General features: G+C 35.6%; 1 protein-coding gene and 1 long non-coding RNA gene across 2 annotated transcripts; both read right to left on the bottom strand.

Moving 5' to 3' along the window:
- Nucleotides 1–2901: 2901 nt before the first annotated feature.
- LOC122276651 lies at nt 2902–4370 on the bottom strand. The gene is made up of 2 exons (XR_006228926.1): nt 3894–4370; nt 2902–3716 (listed from the first exon to the last, which is right to left on the bottom strand). It is a non-coding gene; the product is annotated as an uncharacterized LOC122276651 (long non-coding RNA).
- A 16-nt stretch (nt 4371–4386) lies between these two features.
- On the bottom strand, nt 4387–16627 carry LOC122276650 (diaminopimelate epimerase, chloroplastic). Its single transcript, XM_043086525.1, has 9 exons — nt 16217–16627; nt 15928–16095; nt 15680–15750; nt 15409–15466; nt 13933–14112; nt 11531–11615; nt 5295–5354; nt 5109–5182; nt 4387–4714 (listed from the first exon to the last, which is right to left on the bottom strand). Exons 1-9 carry the CDS (start codon nt 16502–16504, stop codon nt 4598–4600), a joined length of 1101 nt encoding a protein of 366 aa, XP_042942459.1. The 5' UTR covers nt 16505–16627; the 3' UTR covers nt 4387–4597.
- Between the last annotated feature and the right edge of the window lie 616 nt (nt 16628–17243).

The raw sequence follows: 17243 nt of genomic DNA, 5'->3' as shown, positions 1-17243 counted from the left end.
ACACTATATACTGCTTACGTAACATAATTTGATTTGAGAGATAAATTCTAAATTTTAAATATTACAAAATCAAATCTTATTAGACGCAGGGATGTCCAAAAACTTCTCTTCATTAAAACCTCAATCTCACAAATAAATATGAAATCTGAAAATTTAATTATTAATAATTCGTCATCATTACTTGAACAAAGATGAACTTAGTTAAACCGTCCTCTAACCATATATTATTAATTATTATGTTGCATTTCATAGATATAATTAAAGGAATGAGATAACAAGGAAAGTATGGGCATGATGAGACGAAGAAAGTTGCTAAGTACAAAAAAAAAAAAATCATTGCTGCAATATAATTTAGAAAATGATAGTGAGACCCTTTTACACTCTCTCTCTCTCTCTCTCTCTCTCTCTCTCTCTCTCTCTCTCTCTCTCTTAATTATTATTTTTAATTCTTTTCACCTTTCATATTTTTTAAATTTAAAAGATGAGAGAAAAAATTATAAAAAAGAAAAAGAAAAATTTATGGTCAAACAAAGCTGGATTTAAATGCTTCTTTTCTTTACTTATAATTTTACCTTCGCACCAATCAAGAATACATGGCAAGTTCTATCTTCGCACCAAATGAAGAATGCTGCTCGACGAGGCTCGGATCATGATGGTTAATTTAAGCAAGAATTCTATTTCCAACTCGATACGTAGAGTATATCATTCACATCATTCGAACTGTAAAATTTGATTTATAGGATTTAAATTTTAAAGTTTAACTTTCAAATCAAATTATGTTATGTGATATAAATTTAAATATTATCATTTATGTGATGTGAATGATATGTTCTATACACCGACTTGAGAATCTGATATAAAAGGAGTCAGAATAAAAAAATGTAGCAAGTCGCTTATTTTAATATCAAATGGCAAATGAAAAGTGTAAGATTTTCAATAATTGTAGTAGAAGTTAGATTCAGCTAAATAAGATGTCAACCATCACATCTTCGTAAATTTCATTATTTTCATACCTTAGTCGCCTTACATGAATCTCACTTTTATCGTGAGGCTTCCACTACTCTCTTTGGCAGGCTCCAAAGAAAGAGAAACTTAATACATTATCTAAGAATCATACTTGGGATTGGATTGATTTGCTTTTAGGGAAGTTTGTTGTTGGGTCTAAGTGGATTTTCAAAATTAAGACTAGCTTAGATGGTATTCTTATAGTTTTTGAAGGAAAATAATAAAAAATGAAAAACCGAAAGAGGCATCAAAGATCCAAGATTCAAGACACTGAATGGGATGTGTGGTGTTACAAGTAGGGGCCCTCCAATAAATGAGAAATGGAAAGGTTTAATCAAGGAGACGTGACCCATTCTTTAAATAAAGCTGAACTTAGTTCAAACATTCTCTAACCATATATTATTACTTACTACGCTCCACTCCATAGGTATAATTAAAAGTGTGTGAGAAGTTGAGAACAAGGACAGTGGGGCATGATGAGATGAAGAAAGTAGTCAAGTGTCATATCCTGTAAAATAAAAGTTCAAAAAACTAAGAGTCAACTTCATTGCTACAATTTAATCTACTTTCGTATGTTGAGATGTGTTAAATTGAGTTATAAAAAATAATATTTAATGAATCTCATTGAGATAGATTTAACTTTTTTAAATTAAAATGAGTTTAAGATTGAAATGTATGAAGTGGGTTGAGATAAATTTAACTTTTTCATAATATATTTAAAAAATAATAAATCCTGTCAATAATTGGTTTGAGATAAGTTGAATTTGATTCAACAATCAAACATAACTCTGCACCAAATCAAATAAGTTAACCTTTAAGCTATAATTCTTTTTTTTTTTTTTCTAATTATTCTTTTATATTTTTTTCACCTTTCTAGTCTTTTTTTTTTTTTTTTAATTTGAAATTTGAGAAAAAATAGAAAAGAAAAGAAAAAATTGTTTCCGTCAAACAAAGCTGGATTTGAACGCTTCTTTTCTCTATATATAATTTGACCTGTTCACCAAATCAAGAATACCTAGCTGCGTGGTTCAACGAGGCTCGGATTAGGATGCTGAAGTATATTTTTATATGAGGTGGGGGTTTTGAACTAAAATTTTCTATTTGAAGAATCGGATCATATATTATCTAGCTTTTGGTGGGATAGTGAGGTCAAATTAATTTCAATAAGAAACACAAAAGGTGCAAGGTGCAAGCTTAATGTTTAGAAAAAATAAAATAAAATAAAAATTCATGATGTTGCCAAGTTCATTAGTCTTTCCAAATGCACAGTATGTGGCTAGTTGGAACCATCTCCCACAATATAATACATTTATTTAAAACGCATTTCCAAGGAACATGTTAGAGCATCCTCATCCGGATCCTCATCCTCATCCCTATAATTTAACTCAAAATCACCTTTCCTCAAATTTATCCCTAAATTTTATTCATCTTCTAAAAACCTCCCACATCCCATTCCCCATCCCTATCTCTATTCTATTAAATAATATTTCTCTATTCTTTTTTTATTACTTTTTTCTCTCTCTTCCATTTACAATTTTAACTACTAACTCTTTCGTCTTATTATCTTTTTTTTCAAATATCAATTTCTATAAAAAATTTTTACGGTTTTGACTATCAAATACAACATTTTTTAAACCGAAATTCGTATTATAAAAATAATAATTTTTTTTATTTAATTAGTGCATTTTCTAACGTGATGGCCATGTTTTATTATTTAGTATTCTTTATCCGTTTTTTTAATGGTTTTGAACAAGTCACGTATTGAATATAAAATTTCACGTATTTTTTTCTCGGTAACAGTGGCCTCGTATTTCTTTCATGTAATAGTGGATTAAATTTGGCATAACTTATAATTGTTTCTGAAATTATGGCATCCAATTTACTTGCACAAAAGTATAACAGGAAACTATCATCAAAAGTACAATAAAAAAATTAAATTACAATCAATCCAAATCTCGGGCATTACTGCGTCTTATCATGATACAATTTCATGATTTACATATAATTGAGGCTTAGAATGGTACAATTTCAAGCATAGTAAAGGAAACAAGATATGATGGCAACAAAGCCCGATATTGTACCAAGGAGTTTGCAAAACTTATCACTGATATTGTTTTACATACCCCCTAAAAAACACTTACAGGGAGTGTATAGGGATTCATTTCACCATAAATCGAGACATGATACTGGAACCACAGTTGGAAAAAATTAGAGCAAAGCCCATTTCACCAGCACCATAAATTAAAGCAAAGTTGGATAGGAAGATCGCTAAATATTGTAGCACCGTCATCTGAGAAATTCATACCAGACCTTAACTGAAAATTTCACTTACCCTCACTTCCGAGATAGAATCTGAATCCCCAAAACTAAAAAAGACGGAAGTACAAGAATGGAATTAAATTTCAAATGAAGAATTCAATGAAGAATTCCAACTCAATCAAGCCAGTCAGTAGCGTTGAATCAGTTGATTTACAAAGAAGAGAACGGAACTAAACTCTAAAAACCAAGATTCTATTTTTTCTAATCTCTTCGTTTTTGTTCTTATTAAAAAATTTAGAGCTTCAACCAATGAATATTCGCGAAACGTACCTCGATCAAGAGCTCTCGGCCGTAAGACCTCGATTGCAACCGAATCGGAAAGATAACCCAAGGATATGCGGTCAAGATCGCGCCGTTGCCCTTTCCTTCTCTCTATCTATCTGCAACTGAAACTGTAGAAGACGAAGACCGAGACGACCATTATCCGAACTCATTATCCCAACAAGTAACAGTTACAAAACAAAAGAATATACAGCAGAAAACCCATTATCCGAACTCACCACAAACAATTAAAACCCTAAGCAAAAGCACCAAAATCAAAGAAACGGAAATACCCAGATGGTCATTACCTCTGATCTTGCTGGTTCTCGGTCAGATTTAAGCATTAGCAGAAAGATAAGCCCGCAAACAAAAAACCCCAACAGAAGGAAATGTGAGAATTTAAGGAGCTTCGGCCCTACCTCAGAAGGAAAACTCCATGAACCACAAAGCAAAATCAAACAGGGAGGTTTCAGACCGTGGAAAGCGAAAGCAAGCAGCGGAGAAAATCCGAAGAAAAATGGAATAGTATCTGGGTCACCCGGCCGTGCTGCGTTGCGAGGGAGGGGGAGAGGGGGGGAGAAGAAGACGCGGGCTGGAAGGGGCAACGGTTGGGGCGAGAGAGCGATGCGGATGTACAGTGGGTCCTCAAATATGGGGACCTCCTGTAGCACCCCTAATTTTCATCCCCATTTTGGGGAACGGGATGGAGAGGATTTTTGAGCCAAACCGGTAATTTTTCCCCAAATTATAAGGATGGGGTGGAGATGCAGAACGGGATGTGAGTGCTCTTACCTCACAAAATAGAAAATTACAGAAGGTTTCCTTATCCCTTATAAAGTCTGACGATACACAATGGCACAGAACACTACCACGCGGGGTTCGAGGTTCTTCATACCAGTCTAGAAATAAAGCAAAAGTAAAATCCAACTTCTAGAGGGAAAACTCTTTAATTCTAAAGATTTTGTCAAACAGCAAGTCTGCTCTAGGTGGAAAATATTTAATTAAGATCACATCATAGGGGTACAGATCCATAAAACGCTACTTCAGCTGGGCCTGTCATGTACACATGATTGTCTTCCTCCCTCCACTCGATCTCCAATGGCCCTCCAGGTAGATCAACCGTGCAGTTCTATGTTGAACATAAGCATATGATTAGACATAGGAAGAACAAGTAAAAGCAAAGAGAGAGAAAGTGGGTGGTGATTGGTAAACACGAGAAGATAATAATTCCCTTTCAGTTGCAGAATATGAAACAAGAGGCCCACCAAGTATGGTGAAAAAGCATTCAAAACTGAAGTTTTGAAAAACATGATGAAGAGTTCAATAAGAGATTGTGTCTACAACAGCATAGGACAACCACTTGAAAAAAATTACTTAATATGAAATGATACAATTATCCAGATAATGACGCTGTCCAAGCAATTGAAAGATACAAAAAAGTTGATTTTTTGTGGGGTATACACAAGCTATGCAATTCTCATGTGTGTGCAGTCTAGAACACTCATGTTAAATGCTATTCTTACCCTTCCAGCACGACCTTCAAGAACTGCTGCAACAACGGTTGCACAAGCTCCGGTTCCACATGCTAGCGTTGCTCCTAAAATGAACAGCAATTGTATTCAGCTTTCCATCAAACAACCATGGGCTGGCTTGGTGAATTGCATGGCCACAGTCAATTTCACGATATATAAAAGGGAGAAAAAACTAACCTGCCCCACGTTCCCAGACACGCATTTTCAGGTGCGAACGAGAGAAGACTTGCACAAATTCTGCCAATCAAGTCCAATGGTATTCATGTTAACAAATCAAATGATGTCATGATGAGGTAGCAGTAATAATAACTTTGAAGATTTTTTTTTTTTTTCGAGAGATAAATATTATTAATTTGAATGCAATAGGCATAGCATGTGTACACAGGAAGTATACATAAAAATACCTAAAAACATTTTAGAAGTGAGGAATTAAATATAGGAAATCATGAACATTGTCCCCATTTAGTACAATAGCAGAAAACCAAAGCAATAAAGTGTAGAGAAAAAAGTTCTTCAACTCCACCATAGTGCGTTCCTGGTCCTCAAAGCAGCGTGCATTTCTTTCCAACCAAATACATCACATGATACACAGCGGGATCATCTTCTACATTGCTGCTACTTGATGACAACCTTGCATCTTCCTCCAACAACCCAATAAATCCACTATTCTCGAAGGCATAACCCAAGCAACATCAATCCTTTGAAAAATCTCATCCCATAAATCCCTTATAACCTCACAGTGTAGTAGGAGGTAATCCACAGATTCTCCATTCTTTTTACACACCCTCTCTTCCTCAAATTATCCGTGGTCAAGATTTTCCCAAGGGCGGCATTCCATACAAAAAAGGCTACTTTGGAAGGCACACGAAACCTCCAAATGTTCTTCCAAGGAAATGGAAGATGATCTTGTGTTGACAAAATTTTATAGTAAGCCTTAACAGTACATTTCTTGTGATTATTAGACCTCCACTTCAAACGATCACGCTGTGCCATAGAAGTCCCCATGGAGTATAGGAGGCTGAGAAAATCTGATACAATAGATAATTCCCAATCGTGAAAGTCCCTATTAAAGAGAATATTCCACTAATGAGAACCATGAGAGAATAACCGCATATCCGCCACTGAAGCCTCCCTATTAACATCAATACGATAAAGAGGCGGAAAAGCTCTTTCCACTGCATGATCTTCACACCACACGTCCTGCCAAAAACTGATTCGATTGCCTTCTCCAACAAAAAATCAAATATGTTTTTCAAAACATGACCACCCCCTCCTTATAAACTTCCATAAACCCACACCATACCCCCCCCCCCCCCACCTTTCACTATTGTTGGAGCACCAACCACCCCAAGCAGCTCAATATCTAGTGTTGATAATTTCCTTTCACAATGAACCTCCCTCCTAGTAATATCTCCATAACCATTTTCCCAGTAGAGATTTATTAAAAACTCTTAAGTCGCACACTCCCAACCCTCCTGTATAACTGGAGCACAAACTGTCTTCCATCTAACTAGAGAGAATTCCCCCCCCCCCCCCCCCCCCCAACCCCAAGCCAAAAAAAAAAAAGAATGCCCTAACGAATTTCTCAATCCAATTCCCCACCCCTACTGGCAAAAGAAACAAAGATAAAAAATACGTAGGAAGGTTTGTAAGGGTGCTCTTAATAAGGGTAAGACAACCCCCTTTCAATACACCCGCTTCCAACCAGCCAACCTTTTCTCTATTTTCTCCACCACCCCATCCCATATAGGTCTAGCCTTAAATAACAGTGGACTACCCAAAAAATTTATCATAAATATCATATCATTTTCTAGAAAATAACATGATGTCGATTGCCAGCCAGAAGTGTAGAAGCAAGACAATTGTCCTACATATTGTTATTGTTTCTATTTTCTACACATACTTCCGCAGATGCTTTACTTTTTCTTACAAATCACTAAATAAGCCAATACAATTATCTTTTGTATCTTTTATGAAGTGGAACCTCATCAAGGCAGGGCTCTTCAGATGCCCACCAGTCAAAACTGGGTATTATGTAATCAAGGAAACTCTTAGTGCAGAACCGAATAAAAAATGTCTGAGTCTAATGCTCATACCAAGTCTGCCCTTTGACTGCAAGGTCGCACTGTGACAGGTAGTTTCATCTTTTGTATAAACAATCATGTAGAGTGGAAGGAATAAAAAATCCGGTTTTTGTTTTGTTTTTTTTTTTTTATAAGTAAATTTTATTCATTCAAATGAAATAGGCATAGCCCGTGTATACAGAAAGCATACAAAAGAACACCTAAATACAATTATATATTAAGAAAAGAAAATCATGAACATTGTTTCCATCAAGAACAATAGCTGAGAACCAAAGCATCAAGGTGTGCATAAAACATTTTTGAAGCTCCGCCATCGTGCACTCCCTATCCTCAAAGCATCTCTCATTTCTTTCCGACCATGTGCACCATATGATATACAACGGTATCATTTTCCACATTACTGCCACTTGAGGGCAGTCTTGAAGTTCCTTCCAACAAGCCGATAAATCCACAACTTTCGAGGACATTACCCAAGCAATATCCAATCTTCGAAAGATCTCATTGCAAAACCCCCTTGTGACCTCACAATGCAAAAGTAAGTGATCAACAGATTCTCCTTGCTTTTTAAACAGATAACACCAATCCATCACAATGAGTCCCCTTTTTCTCAAATTATCCGTAGTCAAGATCTTCCCAAGAGCCGCAGTCCAAACAAAAAAAGCTAGGCTACTTTAATAGGCACTGGGGACCTCCAAATTCTCTTCCATGGATATGTAACATGACCTTGGCCTAACAAAATCTTGTAGTATGTCCTGACTGAATGGTTTTTACTATCAATGGCTCTCCACCGTACCTTATCCTCCTGAGCCGTGGTGTTTCCCATAGAATAAAGCAAACTAAAAAATCAGACATGGCGTGCAATTCCCAATCATGAATATCCCTATTAAAAAGGACATTCCAATGGTAAGAACCATGAGAAAACACCCGCATATCTGCCACAGAAGCCTCAATGTTGGCCACAATATGATAGAGTGTTGAAAATACCAAGTACAAAGCACATTCTCCACACCAAACATCATGCCAAAACCTGATTCTGGACCCCTCTCCCACCACAAACTGTATATGACTTTCGAAGCACTGCCATCCTCGTCTAATAAATTTCCATAAACCCACACCATACCCCCTGCACTACATTGGAGCACCATCCTCCCCACTCACTCCCATATCTAGAAACAATAATTTCCTTCCAAAGTGTGTCCCCCTCGTAAAATCTCCATAACCATTTTCCCAGTAAAACTTTATTGAATGTCCTCAAATTGCAGACTCCTAAGCTGCCATACAAAATTGGGGAACAAACTTTGTCCCAATTAATCAAATGAAATTTTATTTCCTCCCCCATACCGCCCCATAGGAAGGCCTAGAATAATCTCTCAATTCTAGTTGTCAAACCTACAGGCAAAGGAAAGAGTGAAAAGAAATATGTGGGGAGATTAGTTAGAGAAGTCTTAATTAGAGTGAGGCGCTCCCCTTTTGATAAATACATCCGTTTCCACCCTGCTAGCTTCCTCTCTATTTTTTCCACCACCCCATCCCAAATAGCTTGAGCCTTAAACTTTGCCCAGAGGAAGTCTCAAGTACTTCATAGGCAAGGAGGACACCTTACAATCCAAAAATCGTGCCAAGCGTTTTTGTGTATTTACAAAAAGGGAATCAAAGAACTCAAGCACCAAAAGGTCAAAGCACTAGGCTCCTAAAAGTAAACAAGATCTGAAAAACCAATTCACTTTACTATATCATTAAGCTGACCTAAAAGCTTGAAACCTAGCAATCATAAAATGTTAACCTAAAACTTAACAATGATATAATTCACCTAAAGAGAAAATATATGATTGTTAGGTTTCAAGCTTCTATACAATTGAGTCTCTTTAACCGTCTCTTTTTGCAAGTCACTTTCAGATTTGTGGTTCGTGAGGGATCCAGGGTCAGATTTTGGCATGACATTTGGTGAGGTGACATGGCCCTCAAGATTGCATTTCCTCCCCTATTCCGGAATGCTTATGATTAAGAGGCCTTGGTGACAGATATTTTGGACAGCTCTAGTGGCTCCTTACAGTGGAGTGTTTGTTTTCTTAGAGCGTCTATGGGTAATGTTTAGGTGGACAAGAAGTTCTGAGAATAGGAAGTTACATTGTTCGATCCCTATGGAGGAATAGGGTGCATCCCAAGGTTGCTTTCTCTGGATGGACTAGTGTTGGTAAAAGCAATAGGCAAACTTAAGCCCAAATGCCATCTAGAGCCTAGGTGTAGAGCGCGCACCTGATTGAAGTCAAGCATATATTATTAAAATTAAATGTAATTTTAATAATATATGCTTGACTTCAATCAGGTGCGCGCTCTACAAAAAAAGATTTGACTTATCAAAAAAAATATTATTAAAATTAATGTATGATAACAAAAAAACAACAAAATACAATAATAAAGGGTTTAAAAAGCATACTAGTAATTTATTTAGCCTATTAACTCAATTTTTAGATTAATGTGATATGAGAATCAACTAATCAACTAATTACCAAAATTTAGAAAATTATGGGCAAACACCATTGTTGTATGGGATGCTCAAGTTTAAGATCCTGTAAACTGATGTGGTATGCATTGATGAGAAAGATGATCATTTGTTAATTTTGTTGTCCATCAGCGTTGATCAAAAAGAACTTTACTTAAGAATCTTTGCACTTTGCTCACGAACTCTTTTACCAACATAGGATCGCACTGCTTCCTTAGCAAAAATCCTAACCTTGAACAATTCAAGTAAGCATGGGCTTATTATAATGGATTGGTGATATATGTGTTAAAAAAAAATGGTGAAACTGTGAATCATTTATTACTTCATTGTGAGGTGGGCAAGATTTTATGGGATGAGATTTTTTGCAAGACAGGACTTGCCTGGGTAATGCTAAGGAGGGTGGTAGATTTTCTTGCTAGTTGGAAAGGCCTCCAGGGTAACCACCAAATTGTTGTGGTGTGAAAATGATTCCTTTACGTCTCGTGTGGCGCATTTGGCTTGAAAGGAGTGGTTGGAGACTTGAAGATCGCAAACGCTCTTTGAATTAACTTAGATGTTTCTTCTTCCACACTTGATTTCTATGGGCATTTGCTATTGTCTTCAATGGGGCTAGTTTTCATGTTTTTCTTGTATCCATTTCTAGCTCCTAACTTGTAACTAGGTTTCTCTTTCGTATACTTTTTGTATACCTAGGCTATGCCTATTTACTTGACTCAATAGAATTTTATTTTACCTTATATAAATAATTTCACCAAAATTCTATACAATTATAAATAACTGCATCAAAAAGGTGATTTGGTGTAGTTTCCCAGGTGCACCACTGATGCAGCATGGTGTAGTGAGAAGCTGAATCTTTTATTTTTATTTTTTTCTGAATGAGAAGCTCTACTAACACAAAGATCTCAAAACTCTTCTATAAAGCTCAAAGAACCAATCCTTGGATCATGAGAATATAAAGAAAACTCTCTCAAGAGGATTATATGGACTTAAATCAGAAAAATAACAAGTTCAGCCAACATGAGGCTTAGATTAAATGATTAACATAAAGACTACAAACCAAAATGAAACTCTAAAAGAAATAAAAATTTCAAAATTATCTCAAGTTCGCTCCAGCTAAGGTCATGTGTGTATCGCGAGACAAGTCTCACAAACTCTCAAGAAGAGCCACTTGACTGGCATTCAAATCACAGGATTCGCACAATGTTTCAGGAAGACGCACTTAATGGGTACTCATGTGGGGCCGCACAACTTGTGTGACTTTGGTATTTTCACATGTCATGCGATTTTTGTATTTTAATAATTTTTACTCCATCCTAAAGTTTAAAGTCCTATTCTTGCCTTCAAACCTGTCCAAAAACATTGACAGTCTGTTTTACATGAACCATGTTGTGTGTAACAGGATTTATTCTAGCACTTCTTCACAAGTCACAATATAATCTATATTTTGAGGTGTCCTGTGTAAGATAACTAGACCGATGGAAACAATTCTAACAATAATACTTCAAATCAAATTTTGAGGTGTCTTGGTGTTAGCTTCCCGTGCAAGCTCATTGAGGTGTATGAAGCAAAACCATTTTCTGTATCAATGCAGGTGCATCTCAAAGCAGCTAAGAAATTGAGATACCACCCCATGCATTATTGTCCTAGGAGAACATGGGGCCATAAATTTGAAACTGAGATGCATAGAAAAGTTAACAGGCCTTCTGGCAGCCATTACCCAACACCAATCCATCCATTAATTTTTAACCAACAGAGAGGAAAACAAAAAGAAAGAAGGAAAACTAGCCACAAAACAAAATCATCTCCGTGGATTGACAAAATCTAACCTGTATTAGTTCGTGCTGGGAACATCTCATGATGCTCAAACTTTGGACCAATTTCAGCTAACTTCAATTCATCAACCTGCAAATCCTGTTCAATCAAAAGCATAAAGATAAGGATTTAAAATCAGCAGAGGCAATGGATGGGGGAAAAAGCAATATCTCAACAAAGGAATAGGTTGACTACATCAAGTGGAACCATAAAATTTAGCACACCCAACTATTATCTGACAATGTCAAATGTCAGAACAGAAATTATATAATCATATATTCAGTTCTTGACTTTCGTATCATATAGAGCTTATGTAACATTTAGATCCAAATTATATAGGCTTGGATAAAGATTTTATAAATTTGGACCACATGCCCAATTTTGTTAAGGCTAGAAGGAAGATTATTTTATTGGGCCCATTAGCTCATCCGTATTATTTGAGGATCTAGTATTGAGGAGATCGGATTGGATATGAAATTATGGACATAGATTCAAAATAGAGTATGTTCAGCCCATTAGGCTGCCCATATATGAATGGATAAGCCCAAGTATTTTCTAGCCAAAGCCCATTTGATTTTTGGCTGTTAAATTCGTTAGAATTGAAAACCAACTCTTTTTGTATAAGTTAGAACCAGACTAGGTGCCAATAAACCCTCAGACGAAGGCACTCCACACTTGGGTTGTTTTAGAAGAATTCTTACACCAATAGGTGTTGCAGCTTGCTTTAGGACTTATTGAGATAGGATTTGAGCTGTTCCAGATTTGGGGAAATAGAAATCAGCCCCATTTATTACTCCTAAATAGATCAAAGTATAGGAACATATTTACCCTATAACTCCTAGCCAATAGGATTCTTTCGAACCCGTTTTTGAAACAAACTGAGAGTTGAATTCAGTAGGTTTTTCAGGTCTCATAAAAAGCACTGTATGGCCTGAAAACCAAAAAAGCAAAGGCTGCTGTGAGTCTAGAAAGTTTTATAGTAACCCCACATGATATTCTCCCATAAAACCAATCCCTAACCCTAGATAACTGCTGCAAATACCATCAGCCTTGTTTTATCAAGGTCCTTACTTTTTTTTTTTTTTTTTTTAAAGAAAACCCTAGGAAAGTTGCTGCAATTCCAAGAGATCTAAAAACCTGTCTTGACCCATCAAGTCTAATCCCTTTTAGCAACTTCCAGCAGGTGATTATTGACGCGTTTGTTATTGCTAGAAGCAAAGAGGTAAGTAGCATGGGTATGGTAAACAATGTTTTCAAAGTATTATGTATGCATGGCCCTTTATTGAAACCCCTTTTTACCTACCAATTTATGATATGATGAAAGTGAGTTTTAATGTAATATTATTGTGTGTTTTACGCATCATGGTAAAAAAAAAAAAAAAAAGTTATGAAAGAAGCTTTAAGAATGGTAATAAGAGATGCACGGTACCAATGTAGTTGTGGGTGGATGTGCAAGCCATGGACCTAAGCATGGTTCACCATAGTATGCTATGAAAAGTTAAGTAATTCCCCCTTGTGGCCTTAGGCAGTGGAATCGGTGCACAACCTTGCACAATGAGGGTTAAGGTGTGCTGGTCATTAAAGAAACAAAAAGCCAAGTTTAATGAGTTATGTAGAGTACATGTTACATGTTTATGTTAGTATGTGCGAGCATTAAGTATGCACGTTTTTTCAAGAAAACCCAATGTTTATTATGTTTATTGTATGATGTGCTACTTATTGAGTGTTTGACTCATTTTGGTTGTTTGTTTGCTTTTATGTTTTTAAAATGCCCAGGTAAAAAAATCAATCAAAAAAATGTCCAGGTAAAGAAGATAGTGCTGATGAGCATACGGCCAGGCATAGATCATGTTTCAAGGGATTTTCAGACTTAGTTAAAGTGTTTTTACACAAAAGAACAACTTTAAATTTTCTTGCCATGCAAAAATTTTTATTTAAATTTTTTCAAGACAGTTTTTATGTATATTTTTCAGTTTATTTCTTTCAATAAATGAGATGATTTTTTACTCGTTAAAAAAAGAAGATTTTTTTTTTTTTTAAATCAAGTTGGGTCTCTTTACTAGGCACAATTATGAAAGTACTTAACACTCCTAACCTACGGGAAGGGAGTGTTACAGCTTAGTCAATATTAATTGATTTATTTATCAACATATCATAGTCAAATCTTTCCAAATTGCTTAGATATATTTTAGCTTATCCAAAAGGTGAAAACCGTGGTCAGATTACTTGATTATGCAATGCTTAAAACGAGAGATAGTGTGAGATTGGCATGGGACTTTAATTCAACTCTTGTGACAAAAAATATATTATCTACATTTCGATCAATATACCAAAAATAAAGCAAAGATAGCATAAAACTCCCAACTTGAAAGTGAACAAAAAAGAACAGTATTTCTTAACTGTCCACAATTCATACCTGACCTCCTTTTCTACCAAAAATTACGCAGTGAGGATTTCCCATACTAACACAGGTCACATTCCAGGTTACACCATCTACATCCAGCTCTGCCTTAACAACAGAATGATCTTTATTTGCAGGTAATCTTGTGGGTATATCAGATGCTTTAAGTATTGGTTCTCCCATATCAACTTTAACCTGACTCGAAAAGACTAATGTTAGAAAAACTGAAAATAAACATCAAATACCATAAAGGTGGTTATCAGTTCATAAGTGGGAATATTTTCTATATAAAATAAGGTCATATAAATGCTATGAGTAGGAGCAACCCAAAGGGGTAGGCAACTGAGGCCACTACTTAAGGCCCCCAAGCAAGGAAAAAAAGAGTAAAGCCTAGGAAAAATCCAATGAAATATGTGCCCTATGATTAAGGAGGTTTGGATAGTGAGTTGAGATGAAAGTTGAAAGTTGAATATAATAATGTAAGAATATTATTATTGCTTTGGGATTTAAAAAAGTTAAATTGTTTATTATATTTTGTGTGGGAATTTAGAAAAGTTATATTGATTAGATGAGATGAGTTGGGGAGAATTTTGTGTCCAAACCGGGCGTCAAGACAGAGGGACTGAACTTAAAACTGAAAAATTAGGCATGAAATGGTAAACTAAGATAAAAGAGGGCAAAACTTTTATTAGAAAACTGCAACAGCAATAAAAAAGGGTCATAAAAAAGGTAAAGCATTTTTTAAAAAAGTAAATATCATAGTTTTTCATTGATGGGATGTGCCTTCTAGAAATTGTTTACATCCAAGATTATAACCTTAGACCTGAGGGGAACATGCCCCAAGAACAAGGCCCTTACCATCGAATTGTAACAACCTAGCATTCATGGAAATGATGAAATGTTTGCCAAGATAAAAATGGAAAGTTTTTAAGTCTGAATGAAATGGTAGTGGAATCTAATCCAGTAAAGCAATAGCATATTTCACCTAATATATAGGATATAACATACAAAATGAATTGATAGAGACATTAGCAGTAAAAATTAAAAGCTAAAATTATTCAAAAAATACAGTAAAGATTTTTTCCCTTATAGTTGATGGTGCTCTTGATGCAAGTCAACAATAACAAATGAATCTTATATTATGATAAGGTATTTGGATAAAATTTAATTATTCTGTACCCTTTTTTTAATGGTAAACAAGATTTTATTGATCATAAGGATAGGCAAGAGCCCAAGTACACGAGAGTGGAAACATATACAAGAGCAATAGTTATTATATACCAAAATATATCTTATTGTCTATATATTAAAAAGCCCCAAAACATGATGAGCCACCCCCAGCTATGTGGAATCCGGCTTAATGCTGAAGTAAATTTAAAATATTCCTGACTAATCATAAGCTTTGCATGCATCATATTTTTAACACCTAAATAGCACCTCCCAGGACAGCAATCAGAAAAATTGCAACAGATAGGGACCACAATGATCTACCTTCCCATCATCTTGAATTTCCGGAACAATTAGACCAGCACCTGTGTATACAGTGAAGCTGCAGTAATATAATGAAAGGGGCATCATTAATCAAAGTCAAACTGGGCATGGATTCAATAACTGAAACACTTTACACAATGAAGAAGCCGCATGCACACGCACAGAAGAAAAGAAAAGAAATTACACAATGATATGTGGCTTTACTAAGCACTAGTGCGGCAAGATTGTTATGTAGGAGAAATACAGATACAAGATCAACTCAAAACTATACCTTTGCTTTCCCTGCAAATCCTCAAGCTCGGAAATGAATCTGGCAAAGCATCTCACTCCATTACCACACATCTAGGAAATAAAAACATCATATAAAATTCCACCGAAAGTGTGACATATGAACAATGAATACAGAACACAGGCATAAAAAATTTACTAGGAAAAGCATCTCAATGTAGAGTATTCAAACCTACAAATGCAGAGCAAGTTCTGCACATAACATTGAGTGCTGTGAAAAATGAGTGTTACCTCTGGCTCGCTACCATCAGAATTAAAAATCCTCATGGTATAATCGGTGCCGTTAATACCCGGCATTGCGAATATCACCCCATCAGCACCAATCCCAAAGTTCCGATCACACAACTTCACTGCTTGTTCCGCAGTGATCCTTGGCTCCGAAGAATCCCTATTATCCACCTATTACAGTTCACTTACAAAACCAAAAATCAATATCATTTAAAACGACGGCCGTTCAGTTTCTGATTCAAATTAGAGCTTCTTTTTTCTTTCTTTTGAAGCCCAACAACTGAGAAATTACCAAGATGAAGTCGTTGCCGAGGCCGTGGTACTTGACGAAATGAAGGAAGCCAGCCTCTCTTCGGTCAAGAAACGAAGTCGGAAGCGAGGCTTTCTCGGGAGCTAGGGCGCTCATGGACGAAGTCGCTGAAATGCGAAAACAAGGGCATGTACGAGCGCTATCTTTCGCAAGGAATTTCAATGGAAAAACAGAGGAAGGGGGAGAAGAAGATCGAAGTGGATTGGTAAAGGCCAGAGAGCGGCCAGTAGGGGAAGCGAGAGGCAGAGAGATGGCGGCGGCCAAGGTCATTGCTTTGACGAGTCGAGTGCTCTGAATGTCTCCCTCTCTCCCTCTCTCTCGGGACCTAGGACCCTTGGTAAAGCGATGCTGGCTACTTTCGAGCTGCCTCAGGAAAAACCGGAAGGTACTGTTAATTCTCATTAGGGGGTTGTTTGGATGTTGATGGTTTGTCACTACCATGAGCAAAATAATATTCAATGACTGTATAAAATATAAATTAATACAACAATATACAATATAATACATTGTTAATAGCTAATGGCTGTTATACCAATTTGGTATCCAGTTATTAATTATAATAATTTTTAATATAATAATTAGCGGTATAATCAGTTATATGCATGAATTAATTATAATATAAGCGCATAAAGATAGAAATATTAACTAATAAATTTAATTTCATTAAAAATATAATACTTATAATGAGATTAATTTTTAGAAAGATTAAAGACAAAAGATATAAAAGAAATACTCAAATTCACACTAATTTGTTCTAAAATTATTGTAAACATCATTTGATTAAATAGATGAGATGAGATGAGATGAATAGTAATAAATACAATATTGTTATAATATAATTTTTTAATATTAATTTTATATTAAAATTTGAAAAAATTAAATTATTTATTATATTTTGTATGTGAATTTGAAAAAGTTGTAATAATTAATTAAGATGAGATATAATAAGAGTTTTAGTTTTAGTAAACCAAGCAGGGAGTTAACAACAAAATTATAGTGTATCTTTTTC

This window comes from Carya illinoinensis, chromosome 9, assembly GCF_018687715.1.
Source record: "Carya illinoinensis cultivar Pawnee chromosome 9, C.illinoinensisPawnee_v1, whole genome shotgun sequence".
Lineage (NCBI taxonomy): Eukaryota > Viridiplantae > Streptophyta > Magnoliopsida > Fagales > Juglandaceae > Carya > Carya illinoinensis.
This window is presented reverse-complemented; position numbering and strand designations above follow the sequence as displayed.